The sequence below is a fragment of the Nesoenas mayeri genome (assembly GCF_963082525.1).
Source record: "Nesoenas mayeri genome assembly, chromosome: 2".
Classification (NCBI taxonomy): domain Eukaryota; kingdom Metazoa; phylum Chordata; class Aves; order Columbiformes; family Columbidae; genus Nesoenas; species Nesoenas mayeri.
In genome coordinates, this window is record NC_137543.1 from 53,270,509 (window position 1) to 53,284,561 (window position 14,053).

The window sequence follows — 14,053 nt, forward strand, 5'->3', positions numbered from 1 at the left end:
GCACAAAGCCTTTTAATTAAATGGTTATACTTCCTTAGTATTTACTTGCAACTGAGAAGACTTTGGTTTAGCATCTCAGCTGGTGTTGACCTTATAGACCCATTTGGGTCATCAGAACTTCATTTCACATCAGCTGACATGTTGTAGCATTATATACGTGTAAGCCCTGGTCATGCAAACACCGATTCATATACTTAATTCCAATGCACGGAGAGTTCCATTGAAGCCACTTTACCAAACATCCTAACATGGGCAAATGTTCAGTATAAGTCTCCTATCTGTCATTCCTGCATGCACAACTATTAGCTAATCAGCCCATAGTTGGACACCTTGCTAGGAATATAAGGGTAGTTTGGCCCAAATACAGTCAACAGCAAAATTCCCATTAATTGGACAGAATCTCATTCACTGTCTCATAAGCTATAAAAGAATTTGCCATTCTTGTAAAAGCAAAAATAAAAATTCGCCCATTCCTTGATCAACGCAGTTCATGGCTTATAGTTTATCATGCTGGAAAATCTGTGTCTTGGAGTTGACATACTTCTGCTTCTGTACATGGCTTCTTCTGGCACAGACAGGAGAGAACCTGGGCATAGTAGCATCTTAAGACAGATTTCCCTGAACTGCACAAACAGATCCACATAACGTATCAGCTAACATCCCTTCAGAAGGTACACAATGAACAGGATTAATTTAGAACACATTAACCATAATGTACAGCTAAGGTTACCTCCACACTTCCTTTCTGAAACCTTCTCCAAAGTTTTAAGCTTAGGTATTCTAGGCCTGCTCCCTGTCTCGATAAAAACAAATGGGAGGAAAAAATTATTTATTGTCTTTCAAAAAAAGAAAAAAAATAAGGTATGTTCACATCCTTAAAACAGATAGCAGTAGTAGAAATTGCCACTAAAATTCTCAACTTCACAAAAATAACTGAGCCTTTGCTTTCTTGATCAATATTGTTATTGTTGGTCTCAGGAACATACAGCAGTCTTCTGACTCTTAAGCAGCTAAAAAACAATAAGAGGCCAAGGCCCATTTCAAAACCTTTGACATGGGAGCAATTCCATTGGTTTCACAGAATTTGTTCCTATGACAGATTGTTAAGACTGAGTCTGATGTAAGTCTCATGTAAGGTGTTTATGCCTCTCCAAGGAACATGCAAAGTTCTTCCCTCTGCACACTTGTATTAAGAGTCTGTGTAACATCAATCCATCCCAAGCTACAAATATCATGCAACCCTCGCAGTCATAACCTCCTCTTACGGTTGTAAGCTTTAAGAGCAGCAGAATTTACTCTGATGTAAAACACAATGTTATCACACTTCCAGTTGTGTGTCTTTTAACGCAAGCCTGCTTTTCTATAACAATTTCAAATTCACAGCGTGATTGCTTGTGCTCGAATGTCAGAGGGCAACTTTCCTTAACTGTAAATCTTGAGCTCTGTCTTTCTGCTCAAGCGTCTGCTGTCCCAGTGATCTTCATGTTCACTTATTACTTTCCAAAAAAACCCAAGTTAGAGATGCTCCTCTTGAGAGGTTATTTAACTTACCCCTCAGCTTCAAGGCAGAATTAACTATATTTAAACCATTCCTACCAGATGTTTGTCTAACCCATTGCTGAATATTACCACCAGTGGAAACTGCAGTACCTCCTCAGGCATTCTGTTCTAACGATTCATTCAACTCTCCAAAAGTTTTTCTTAATGTCTAATGCAAATGTTCACTGCTGTAATTTAAGCTCATTACTTCTTACACTCAGCATAGGAGACCTAGGGAAAATTTACTTCATCTTTTACTCTTTTGAACGCTTATCACAACAGATCTGTTTTATACAACCTTATCAACCACTACTTCATCATCTAAGAAAAAGGGAACGCAATTTTAAATAATAAAACATAGCAAGACTAATATATTTAGGAAAAAAAGGTAGATCCCATTTGGGACCTACTATCTTTATATCTATGATCATACACAGTAAAACATTTTAACAACGGTCATTTATCATGTTCCTCAAGAGAACCAATAAAATGTAATGAATACACATCCTCTGATGTTGCACAGATACAAAACGTATAGTTTGTTTACAAACTAATATTACTGAATGTAAAATGAAGTAACATTTTAAAAAAATATATTGGTAAAGGTTCAAAGTTTACATTTTCTAAAATATTAAGTTCATGTTTTATTTACAGACCAGTTTTCAAATAATTATTGGCATTTCAAGATAACTTCTTAACATGATGAGTACATGAATAAAATGTAGCTGTAAAAAAACCCAACCAAACAAAAAAACAATAATCAAATTTCCATACAATAGTTCCAAAAACACTATTTTCAGTTTCTGTTTTGAAAAGCAAGATGTGATCTGCCACACAGTAACTTACCAGAAACTGGTCTAACACTTTTATATGCTATAGGTATCGCAAGTGACCAATGTTATCCATCCACGTGCACAAGAGCATGTTTTCTTTTTTCCCATTCCAACTTCAAAAGATGTTTTGACAACAGTTGTAGTCTTTACAAATTCAAAATAAATGTTCCATATCCTTTTGGATTACATTACCACTGTTACTGTGTCTTCTCTTGTTGACTACACATTGCAGACTGCAATCCAAAGACCAGGTATTTTGTTGACTCTCTGAGTTAACAGTTAAATTGGCAGCATCTACCCCAGCTTGTCTGAAAAAAAAAATAGGCAACTCCAAGTAACAGACTATTAGCGAACACTGATTCTGGATCAATTATGACTGAAATCACTCACTGAAATCTCCCTTTTGCTGAGAGGTGGTGTGTCAGAAGGTAGAAGTTTTTAAACATGAATGGGCAGGTACGACCCACCATGACAAAACCCAGCATGAACACTGTGCGTAGGCGTGCGACAGCCCATGGCCGTGATGCCCAACACTCACCAGTGCAGCTAATCCTCCCATGCTGCCAGAAAAGTCTGCTACGTTGGGTGAACTGAAAACTGCAAAATAAAAACTAGAGCCTCAGGCTGTATTAGCTTTAACTAACTTCGGCTGGCTCCAAGGAAGAAAAATATCTCCTCCATGGTGCACCCTTTTCCTTTGTAGCTCTGTCCCATCTCCATAGGACTGTATAAGAGTGAACACAGTAACAAATGAGGCAGACTCTTTTGCCCTCAGAAAGGACTGGTGCATGCCACAATCCTTCTGCTTTGCCAGCCATGACCACTGTGAATAATGCCACTTTTTCAGAAAGTAAGTAGTTCATTAAACCTGCTACCTTGCTTAAAATAAGAGGATATCTGAGGGAATGGAACAAGAAGCAATTCCATTTTGATCACCATCCCCCCTCACAGTCTGTTGAACCAACCTCTAGCACCAACATTATATGAAAAAAAGAGGAATTAAAAAGCTTAGGGAATCAACATCTATTTCTCAAAAATTGTAGGTATACCACTTTTAAAAATTACCAAAAACTAGTATTTCCTTTCTGTGGTTGTTATTTTCTGAGATCTCAGCACTTTTAAACAAAACTTACTGATCTAGTTGTCTGCATTGTATGCAGTTCCCCATACTGGAAACAAAACATCAGCCAGTGATGATTCCTGTTTTATAGAGAACTTGATCATATTCTCGAATTAAATTGGGTGTTAGTACATTATAGTGCTAATGACGACAAAACTATTTCATATTCTAAGAATTCCCATCTCTGAAATGTTTTAAAATACCTAACCAAGTAATGCTATATGTTGCTATGTAGCATTCAAATCCTCTAAAAATATGGTTTCTTGTAAAGATAATTCTCAGTCAAAATGTATACTAATAATAGATTTTGTTCATTTTAATTTCTTATATTATTTCTGATAAAGTTTATGCTTTAGTTTTTAACTACAAGCTATCGTTTCTAACTGCTGCTCTGCTTCAGCAGCCATAGCTGCTGCCTGTAACTGTTCTGTTTCACTCTGGATGGAATTGGCTGAAGTAACTTGTTTTCTTTCACTGTGCATATTGTTCTCATGCCTTTTTAGATCAGATGCTTTAGCAAATGCTTTAGTGCAGGAACTGCAGACAAAAGGTTTCTCTCCTCGGTGTCTTCTTTCGTGGTCTTTGAGGTGGGACTTGTGCTTGAAAGCTTTATCACACATATGGCATGCAAATGGTCTCTCATTACTGTGAACTCTTTCGTGCTTTTTTAGGTCCGGTGCACGAATGAAAGATTTCCCACATACCTCACAACTGTAAGGCTTGTAACCTGTGTGTATTTTCAGGTGTTCTTTCAAATGAGCTTGCGTGGTAAAGCCCTTTGTACACATTTCACAAACAAATGGTCTATCAGCAGTGTGTAGCTTTTCATGTTTCCTCAGTCGTGCTTCATCAGAAAAGGTCTTACCACAAGCCTGACACACAATGTGTTCCCTGTGACCATAAAGCAAATACTCAAACTTCATATCCCCAGCTGCTGTGGTCCAGCCGGGTGTCTGTTCATCTTTCACTTCACTTATGCCATCATTAAATGTCAAAGGCTGAGGGGTCTGAGATCCTAAGTCTTTCGATTCAGTTGTCTCCATAGGCTCTACTTCCTGGCCATAGCAGTTTACTTTTCGAACCTCTTCACTTCCCAACTCTTTCAGAATTGCCTCTTGCACTCTCAGGGTAGTGGTAGGTGATTTTCCATCTTCCTGACTTGGAGGAGTTCCTTCCACCGTCACATCTGATGGACTGTCATCATGATCTCCAATTTCTTCTACCTCATCATCTTGGGTATCATTAGGTTCACCCACAGGACGGTTTATTTTTAGACAGTACTTGTTCTTGGACTGTGTGTTTTCTTCAGGACTAGATACATCACGTTTTTGAGAGCAGAGTTTATCCAGAAATCGAATACCAAGGATCTGGCCTGAAGACATCATCAAATTTACATCCTCTTTCTTAACAGAAATCTTCGCAGTATACATGTAGTTCAGAACTTCCTCAAAAATATCAGAACGAAGAAAATCTATTTCTATTACTGATGAACTATCAACTTCCAGTTTTTTGAAAAGCTTTTTGAAGTAGGTACTGCAGGCAGCAAGCACGCATCTATGTGCTCTGAATTTAACATCTTCAACCACAATAGCTATATCACAAAATTCCCCTTCCAAACGTTGTTCATTTAATGTTTTCAGGAACACAGTTTTGTGATCATCGTCATTATACTTAATGGTTTCAGACATACTGATGAAAAACTCCTGTAAAATAACAAGGGAAAGTTTTGTAATTTTTATTAAGTAGTCTAAGTCATAAAATCCCAACAGTTGATGTCACACACTAAAACAATTGCCAAATAAAATTCTTCCTTAATATGACCTGAAAAATCCTTTCTGAATATAAAAGTATTAATCTGAAAGTTATTTTAAAATTGTGAATACATAAAGGCCTTTCCATAGGTTATACACTTTACAGGACACATAGTGATTCATAGAAGATTTTTTTTGTATCAATATATTAATTTACTGAAATATTTATTGATTCAATCATTCAAAATTGGAAACTTCCCTGTGAAGTTACAATTCCCAGTAAATGTATGGTCCAACTTCAGTAGAAGTCATTCTTATAGTTAAAGGAAATGTTCATGTATTATGATTAATACTAAAAATATATAAGAAATATTCTAAATGTGTCAGTATAACAAACTAAGTGTGAAATATCAAATATAAGCCTTACCATGAACAATGCAGGAAATTTTCTAAACAAATGATTATTAAATATGTGACAGATGATTAACCCTTACAATGGGCCACCTTCAGCCTGAAAGACAGGAAGATAACAACATTTTAAGAAATTATAAAATGTATTCCAGAACCTGGTTTTAAATTAGTGAGCTAAAATATAGCATTTTCAATTATTTTAAAAGATACAAAATGCACTAAAATGCCCAGTTATTTACACTGATTCTACAGATGACTGCATAAATTGATCTGATAGCACTGTTGTCATAAACCATGTGTTTACTTTTCTCACGCCCCTTCATTTCTCTGACTCCTTCATGTCCTTGACTCTACTTTCCTGCTACTTACTTGGCACTAGATTTAAAAGTCTGAAGAAACTCTATGGCAGGGGTGTCAAACTGATTTTCACCAGGGGCCACATCGGCCTCATGGTTGCCTTCACAGGGCTGAATGTAATTTCATGACTGTACAAATGTAACTACTCCTACATTTACATAGTCCTAAAGTGGCATTTGGCCCCTTAAGGCAACCACGAGATCAATGTGGCGCCCGGTGAAAATGAGTTTGACATCCCTGGAATCAACAGAGTCAACCCAGTAACCAATCTATCAGAAAGGTGATTAGTCTTCGGCTAAATTAGTGAGCTCAGCAAGCCCAGCAAAGCGTCTGGCAAGCAGAGCAAAGGACAGCACACCGGGCTCTGGATGAGTGTGCACCCGGGACCATGGAAAGAGACACTAAGGATACCAGATCTTCAAACAGTGGAGATACTTGAACAGCAGAAGGATAATGCAAAACACATAATTTAAATTATTCAATCCCCATTTCCCACAGGGATCTAATTGTGAAGCAGGAAACGCAGCAGAGAGGAGGGAGATTTAATATTTGGTTCAGACACTTCTCTCCATTACCCAGCATGGAGATATTGGGAATGACTTTCCTAAATTCAAATTTATGCATATATGAAATGGAAGCATCTGATGGGTATGTAACTTCCACTCTTGTTGCTGAGTGTTTAACATGGTATGGAAACACTTGGCTCCCTATAAATACCTTTACAAGTTTGACAAGTCAGCATATAATGTTACTGACTAAAAAAAAAAAAATCTAAGGAAAGCAAAAATTATTTTCTTAGTCCAACATAACCAGGTGTTAATAGAGCCAGGCAGGAAGTGCATAGATATTTGAAATACAGTAAAGAAAACCAAACAAACAAAACAAAAACACACTCCCTCACCAAAACAAACAACGAAAAAACAAAAACAAACAAAACCAAACAAAATACCCCACCAACCACAAGAAACACACTGTATTTTTCTGGCATGTATGGATCTACCATCCCAGGATAATGTACCAGTGCAACACCAAAGAAGGCAGAACAACTACTTGAAAAGGACCCGTTTAGAGATCTTTACAAGCTGGGGAAAAAGCTGCTTGCTTTTCAAGCAAACAGCAAAGCATCACTGCTAATAACATAGCAGCAATCCCACCCTGTTTTGTTAAACAATAAGCAATTTTACTGCAATTCTGTGGAGATGTACTAAGCGAGAACCAATTATAGAAGTAATCGGCTGAAAACATTGTTGCTGAGTGAACAGGGCTGTGTAATTGGTGAAAGAAACAAAGTTACCACTCTGCGAGTGGAGCACTGTAGGCACTTGACCGAAGTACCTCCAGCACTGAGGCGAGGCAGGGAAAAACTCCATTGCCGCTGGGTTACTTACTCGGTGGGGTAATGCTAATCATTCCCACACACACACACTGTTCACAGTGCCGTTACCACCATGGGAACGGGGCGGAAATATGTCTGGGGTTGTAACTGTTCGTCCAGCTCCAGCCGCCGCCGCCCGCGGTAGGCTCGGTGCCCGCCACGTTCTCTCTCAGCTCTGGAGGCGCACCGCCGCGGCGCTGGCTGCCGTGCTCGTCACCGCACAGGCAGACGGGCGCACGCCTGCTCCATGCACCCGCCGGCGAGGACGCGGCGCAGGCAGGTTCCCGCCGGGGCTCAGCCCTGCCGGGCCGCCGCGGCCCGCTCGCCGCCGCCACGGGAACCCGCGCCACCGCCGCCGCCGCCTGGGGCCCGCGACTGCCAGCGCGGCCGCCAGCGCGGCCCTGCAGCAGGAGACGCCGCCCGCGCTCCCGGCCCGTCGTCGGGGGCGCCCGCGAGCGGCAGGCGGCCTCTCTCCGGAGCGAGCCCGGGCTGCGCGGGGAGGCGCCCCCCTCTTCCCCCTCGCCCCAACGGTTCTCGCGCGGCGCCCGCCCTGCCAGCGGCGGCTGCGCCGGCCGAGACGCCGCCAGGCCGCGGCCGCGCGCCCCTTTGTTGCGGCCACCGCCGCGCGGGGCCTGCGCGCCCCAACGTGCGCATCCGTCGCTGGACGCGTCGTCCTCGTCCTCGCCCTCCCCCCGCCTGCTCGCCCGCCCGCCCGCCGCGCGCGCGGGAGGCAGGCGCGCGACAGCTCCGAGCTGCTGACGGCGGCGGCGGGCGCGCCCGTGGCGCCTCCATCTCACCCAGCGCGAGCTGCCGGGGCTTTAAGGGCTGCGGCCGTCAGCAGCCGGGGCTGCGGGAGGCGGCGGCAGAGAGCGGGGCGGAGGAGGAGGAGGCAGAGGCAGAGGCAGGGGGGCGCGCGAGGGACAGCGCGCGCGCGCAGCGCAACAGTGGCCCTGCAGTCGGAGCGTGGGGGGGGGAACGGGGAGGGGGCCCGCGCTTACCTGCCGCCCGCGCGCGCGCGCGGAACCGCACTTCCCGGGGAGCGCGGGGCTGCTGCTGCCGCCGCTGCCGGCGAGCGGAGGGGGGTGGGGAGGGGGGAAAGGGAGGGAGAAGGGGGGAAATTTGGGGAGGGGGGCTGGGGGGGGGTCTGCGCGCGTCTCTCCGGCCGTCGCCGCCGCCTCCTGCACGAGCACTCAGTGCGCGCGCGCGCGCCGGGGGCGGGGGTACGTGCATGCGCGGTGCGAGCAGGGCGCGCCTCTGCCGGGGAGCGTGGAGGAGGTGGGGAGGCGAGCGGAGGGAGCGCGCCAGCACCATCTCCGTTTTCGGGGAGCCCCCTCAGCGTCAGCGGTGGCCAGGCGGGGGAGGGGAGCGCCGGCACTCGCCGAAGGGGCGCCGGGGAGCCGCTCCCAGCGCGCCCGCCGCGGGCACCCGCGAGCCCGAGCTCAGCGGCGCCCCTCCCGTTAGGCCTGGCGGCGCACGGGGGCGAGCCCGGCGCGGGCTCGGACGCGGGCCGGGTGCCGGGCGGGGACGGGGGCGCTGGGATGCGCCGTGGCCGTTGAGCGGCGCTCGGAGGGGCGAGGCCGCGCGCTGCGACGGGCGGGAAGGGGTGCTCGCGCCCGGCGGTGGCAGCGCGGGAGCGCGAGGCGGGCGCGGCGGGGTGCTGCGCGCGGGGCCCGCGCCCGCGAGGCCGGTGTCACGGCGCTCCGGAAGGAGCCGGGAGCCCGCGCGGCTGGCGGCTCCTCGCGGCCCCGCGGGTAATCTAGGCGGGATTTTTCAAAACGGGTTGTCGCGGTTGGGGCAGCTGCCGCGCTCTTGCGCGGGGCCCTACTTAAAGGGCGGGGACGCCGCTCTGCCCCTCCGGCTCTGCCGTGGCCTCCGCGTGTCACAGGGAGGCAAACGCAGGTGCCCGTCAAAATCCGCTGTACGCCAACACTTCTCTTCCGTTGCTTAAACATCTAGGGGTTTGAATTTTAGAGAAATCACACTATCTCTAGCAGGGTATAAAAGCTATTGTTGCACTACTCATCGTCAGCCTCCGATTTTTCTTTTCAGAACGAGTTCATGCGATGCTAGCTTGATGGCACAGTGAAATAATTTGTGGATAAATAACATTTTAAAATGTTGCTGTTAGTGTAAAATGCAGCGGTTCTGCTAGAAAAAAAAATAAAATGAAGTCTCAGTATATTACCTGCTTGTGTTGAAAACTACAGCAGTATAAACAAGTTACTGGAATAGTGGAATCGTCCTCTGGGAGAAACATAGTGACTCTTCATCAGGTGGGTAACTCCTGCCCCTTCCTGAGTCACTGTGGTGTTTTTTGTAGAATGCACTGATATAGGTAGTGAATTGCTGTCCAACTGCATCACTCCTTTCTTAAAAATTATTAATTTTAAAATATTTTTCTACCCACTTTTAGATATAATAAAATGAAATTTTGCCTGGGTAGTCAAAACCGCCAGGCTTATTTTTGTAGTAACATAGGTGATCTCCTTTCAAAAGGTGGAACTAACTGTCTTAAATCTTTAAGTATTTCTGAATGCTACACAATTCCCTCCAGTGTGGAAGGAGCTTCCCTTTTACAATTTCATGATGTGCTGTTTCTTTCTTTGATGGTGCCTCAGATGCTCCTGTGATAACCTTATTAGTCTTGAGAAACATGTCACACTCTGACCTGCAAATGACACCTCTTGCTTTTGTTATGCTCTCTGTTTGTGCTCCATCTGCACAGTGCCTGGCACAGTATGGATACACTTAATATCTAGGGTCAGCTTTTCCTGTAATGCAAGTAATCATCTGGCGGAGAAAAGCATGGTACCGTAGGAAAGGTATGGCTGCCTGGCTGTTTTTTCTCTCTGCTTTTCTGTGTTTTCTGAATGTGTGCTGTGTGTTTCAAATTGTATCATCACTGAGACACTGAAGTAGAGGAAGGGTATGTTCACTATCCAGTCATGTTAACTATGAATTGTGGAGAATGAAAAATAAAGCATTGTTACTGTGTCATATTTTTCGTTACATATGGTGTCCCAGATAATTGCCATGTGATCTGTCTGATGAGCCTGAGAGCTGAGAGATGGACTTCCTCATTTCTGTGTGGAAGTGCTGGAACGCTGCTGGATTGTTAATTCTATCGATAACCTTATAAAGTGTGTACAGCACGCAGCAGGAACAAAGATTGTTAAAATTTAGAAGTACCAGGTAGTAATAATAATAATAAAAATAATAATTTAAAAAATCAATAATAATAATAAATTGCAGGTGCAGTTCAAGCGGTTGCTAATAAGTGGCTTATTTGAACTAATGCCTGCGAGGCAATTACGCATTTCTCCATGATTAATTTGTCTGAGTGACTGAAGTGGGCAAGAAATAGAAACCAGCGTCACATGAGAATCCAGGTCTCTGGTGAAACCTGCTGGTCTATAGTGCACTTGTGAACACAGGCCCTATATGTCCCACGAACACCCTATGCTGAAAGGTGTCAAAGGAGCCTACAAGAGATCTTGGGTGCTGGTGCGTGGAAAGCACAGCTACAATAGCTGCATATATAAAACTGAAGCATGAGAACGGGTCTGAATCTGGGTGTGTTACTCTAGGTTTTGCAAATAAAAGAGAAGGTAAAGGACACACAAATTTCTGCTGAAAAGACCCGGGATTCAAAAGATGTATTATTGAAGGTGAAGCATGAGAATAAGAAAACACGTTTCCTCTAGCATGTCTGTGGGATAATGTAGGTGGCCATGGCAGTTGCAAAAGCAAGTATCAAAAAAGCAAGTTTCCAGTCTACTTTCCAGCAGTACACCCTTCTGTAGAAAAAGCGTAACCAGGAGGAAAAAATGTCCTGATCGTGGATCTGACTAAAACACTCTTCCTATGAAGTGATTCTCTATGAAATTACCCTGTATCCAGCTAACACAGATTAACATCTGGGGTTTGAAGTAGTTTTGCTATTTTCTTATCTGATGACCCAGACAGTGGGTACTGTGGAATGCTGAACCAACAGGCTGTTTGCAGACTGTTTGGATTGCAGGGATATCTGTGGGGAAAAAGAGCCCTTTGTAGGATGCGCTTGTTTGTTTAGAAAATTGTGTAATGGGAGTGAAGAATGACAACTGCCACTTTCTACAACCACATGTGAGGCGTGGGAGATGGCGCACAGGAAAGGCTGAAGGTTTGCATCTAATGTATTCTAAGTGGCAATTGTTTTTAAAATGTATATTGAATGTCAGTGGTTTCTTCTGTATGTCTGTATGAGTTACAAACAGTTATATGAACATTGCAATGTTATAGCCAGTTTTCTTCTAATTGTATCTTGGTCTTGCAGCCATACTCATTGCACAAGGACATAGATTTTTCTGTGTTCACTTTTCATGGGTCAGATTTCTTGTCAGACTGAGCAGGCAAAAGAAAATGGAGGTACAAAACATCCTATACTTGTGAATGGGAATTGCAGAGCCTGTTCGCGTATTCCCACGTGTCAGCAAGGACGGTCTGCGTCATCCTCCAGAGAGTGTAAGTGAACGCGCTAGGACAGAGGAGGACAGCCAGGGAGCAGATGCTCCTTGCAGTGTGTGTTTCCCATAGCAGCCTGGCAAATTTCCCAGCAGAAATTTGCGTGCGAGTTAGTAATGTTTTTGCACCACTTACTTCTGTATTTTCAAGCATCCCTGCAAATGAGGGACTAGTAGAGACAAAGGAGGAGAAGCAGGGAATAGATGGTGAAGGTTGGCAGCACGACCCTCAGCTAAGCTGTACGAACAGCAAGAGATGGTGAGAGGCCATCACCCCACCCGAGTGACTGAACAGCACTCACAATTTGCACCTGAACCAGAAGAGACACAAGTACTCTCTGGAAACCCTGATCTCTAAAATCTTATTTAATAGTATCTTAATTACATACTTTTATTTCCAATTAATTCAAGTACACCTTGTGACATGTATCTAGTCGTGTTTAGTAACACATAATAATACATGTTTGTCAAAAGTTGTGGCAGGTCAGAGATGTGGTCACATGAACACAGCAGTTCGTGCTCTGTGCATGCACAAGGCTGTCCACATTCTCTTTGTTTCTAAGCAAAATTGTCAGGTCTGGCTGTAAGTTGCATAATTTTACACACCTTATTACTGTCCCTGTTGGACTGCCTCTCTGCTTCTTTCTTCCTCCTCCTACCGCTTTTTTTGGTATATTTCTTCATGGTTTTGGGTTTGCATTCAATTTCTTTATTCCTTGTCCCTGTTTCTTCCCTATATCCCCACCATCCTCTCATTTTTCCTTTTCTTTCTTCTGTCTCAGTCAGTTACCATTCTCTAGGACCATTTCTTGACTCTGCTTGACACCTTTGATTGAAACCATATAGACAGTGAGTGAAGATGGATGCCACTTTTTGGCATCAAGTTCCAGAGAAATATGATGAAACTTTACTTTCTCTTCCTCTCCCACAGTGTTCTCTCTGTGTTTCCTTACTCTTGTGCCATTATTTTCTTGCCTTATTCAGCTGTGATCATGTACTCTGGTGCTGAAGCTAAGAAGTGCCACAGGTAGAGGCTTTAGGGAGCAGCAGGTGAGTATTGTCAGCCACAACACCCAATGGAAAGAGAACATTGAGCAGATGTGAGAACTCCTAGAGAAGAAAGAAAGAGCACTACATCTGTTTGGATCCTTCCACCTAGGTAAAGATGGTATCAAGTGAACAAAAGCTTAAAATTATACATTCAATCTTAACATGGGTTTTTCTGGACTTTGAAGTGTGTAACATTCGTTATAAGAGGAACAGAAGGCATTTTTGTGAATTAGCTAATACTCACTAGGCAAGAGCTGTTTCTGTGCTTGATTCCTCTTTGTATTGCAGACCTGCTAACGTTATGAACATGCTCCTACAGAACAACTGGTCCACAAGGGTATAACAGCTTCCTCATGCCTGATCTATCAAAAAGAACAGATTTCTCATTCACAGGTCAGGGTTTTTTTCAATTTACAGACCACTTATGCCATCTGGTTCTGTAAGACTAGCATGGTGATTTCAGTTTCAGCCATGTTTCATGTTCAAGGTGGAGTCTTTCAGTATGGAGTTAACAGAAGAGATTGCTATTCTGTGAATTATTTAAGTGATGTCCAGTTTGTTTGTGTAAGTAGGGCAGGCAATTTTTTTTAGATAAACAGTCTTCTGGTGTGATAATGGGCAGAGGGCAACAATTTAACTCTTCTTTGAGGTGGAGTTGTAATTACCAAGTGTATCGGGTTTGTGTGGCAAGGTCTTTTTAGCAGTGAGGCTACAGGGGTGGCTTCTGTGAGAAGCTGCTAGAAGCTTCCCCCGTATCTGATAGAGCCAATGCCAACCAGCTCCAAGACAGACCTGCTGCTGGCCAAGGCCGAGCCCATCAGCGACAGTGGTAGTGCCTCTGGGATAGCATATTTAAGGAATGGAAAAAAATTGCTGTGAAGCAGCAGCTGCAGAGAGGAGTGAGAATATGTGAGAGAAAGAGCCCTGCAGACACCAGGGTCAGTGAAGGAAGGGAGATGGTGCCCCACCATGCAGCCTATGGTGAGGCCAGCTGTCCCAGTGCAGCCCATGGAGGTCCACAGTACAGCAGATCTCCACCTGCAGCCGATGGAGGACCCCACAGCAGAGCAGGTGGATGCCAGAAGGAGGCTGTGATCCCATGCAAATGCTCATGC

General features: G+C 44.5%; 1 protein-coding gene across 1 annotated transcript; it reads right to left on the reverse strand.

Annotated features, from left to right (window-relative positions):
- Nucleotides 1-1,917: 1,917 nt before the first annotated feature.
- ZBTB14 (zinc finger and BTB domain containing 14) lies at nt 1,918-8,406 on the reverse strand. The gene is made up of 3 exons (XM_080339960.1): nt 8,385-8,406; nt 5,671-5,754; nt 1,918-5,195 (listed from the first exon to the last, which is right to left on the reverse strand). Exons 2-3 carry the CDS (start codon nt 5,671-5,673, stop codon nt 3,852-3,854), a joined length of 1,347 nt encoding a protein of 448 aa, XP_080196086.1. The 5' UTR covers nt 5,674-5,754; nt 8,385-8,406; the 3' UTR covers nt 1,918-3,851.
- Nucleotides 8,407-14,053: the final 5,647 nt, after the last annotated feature.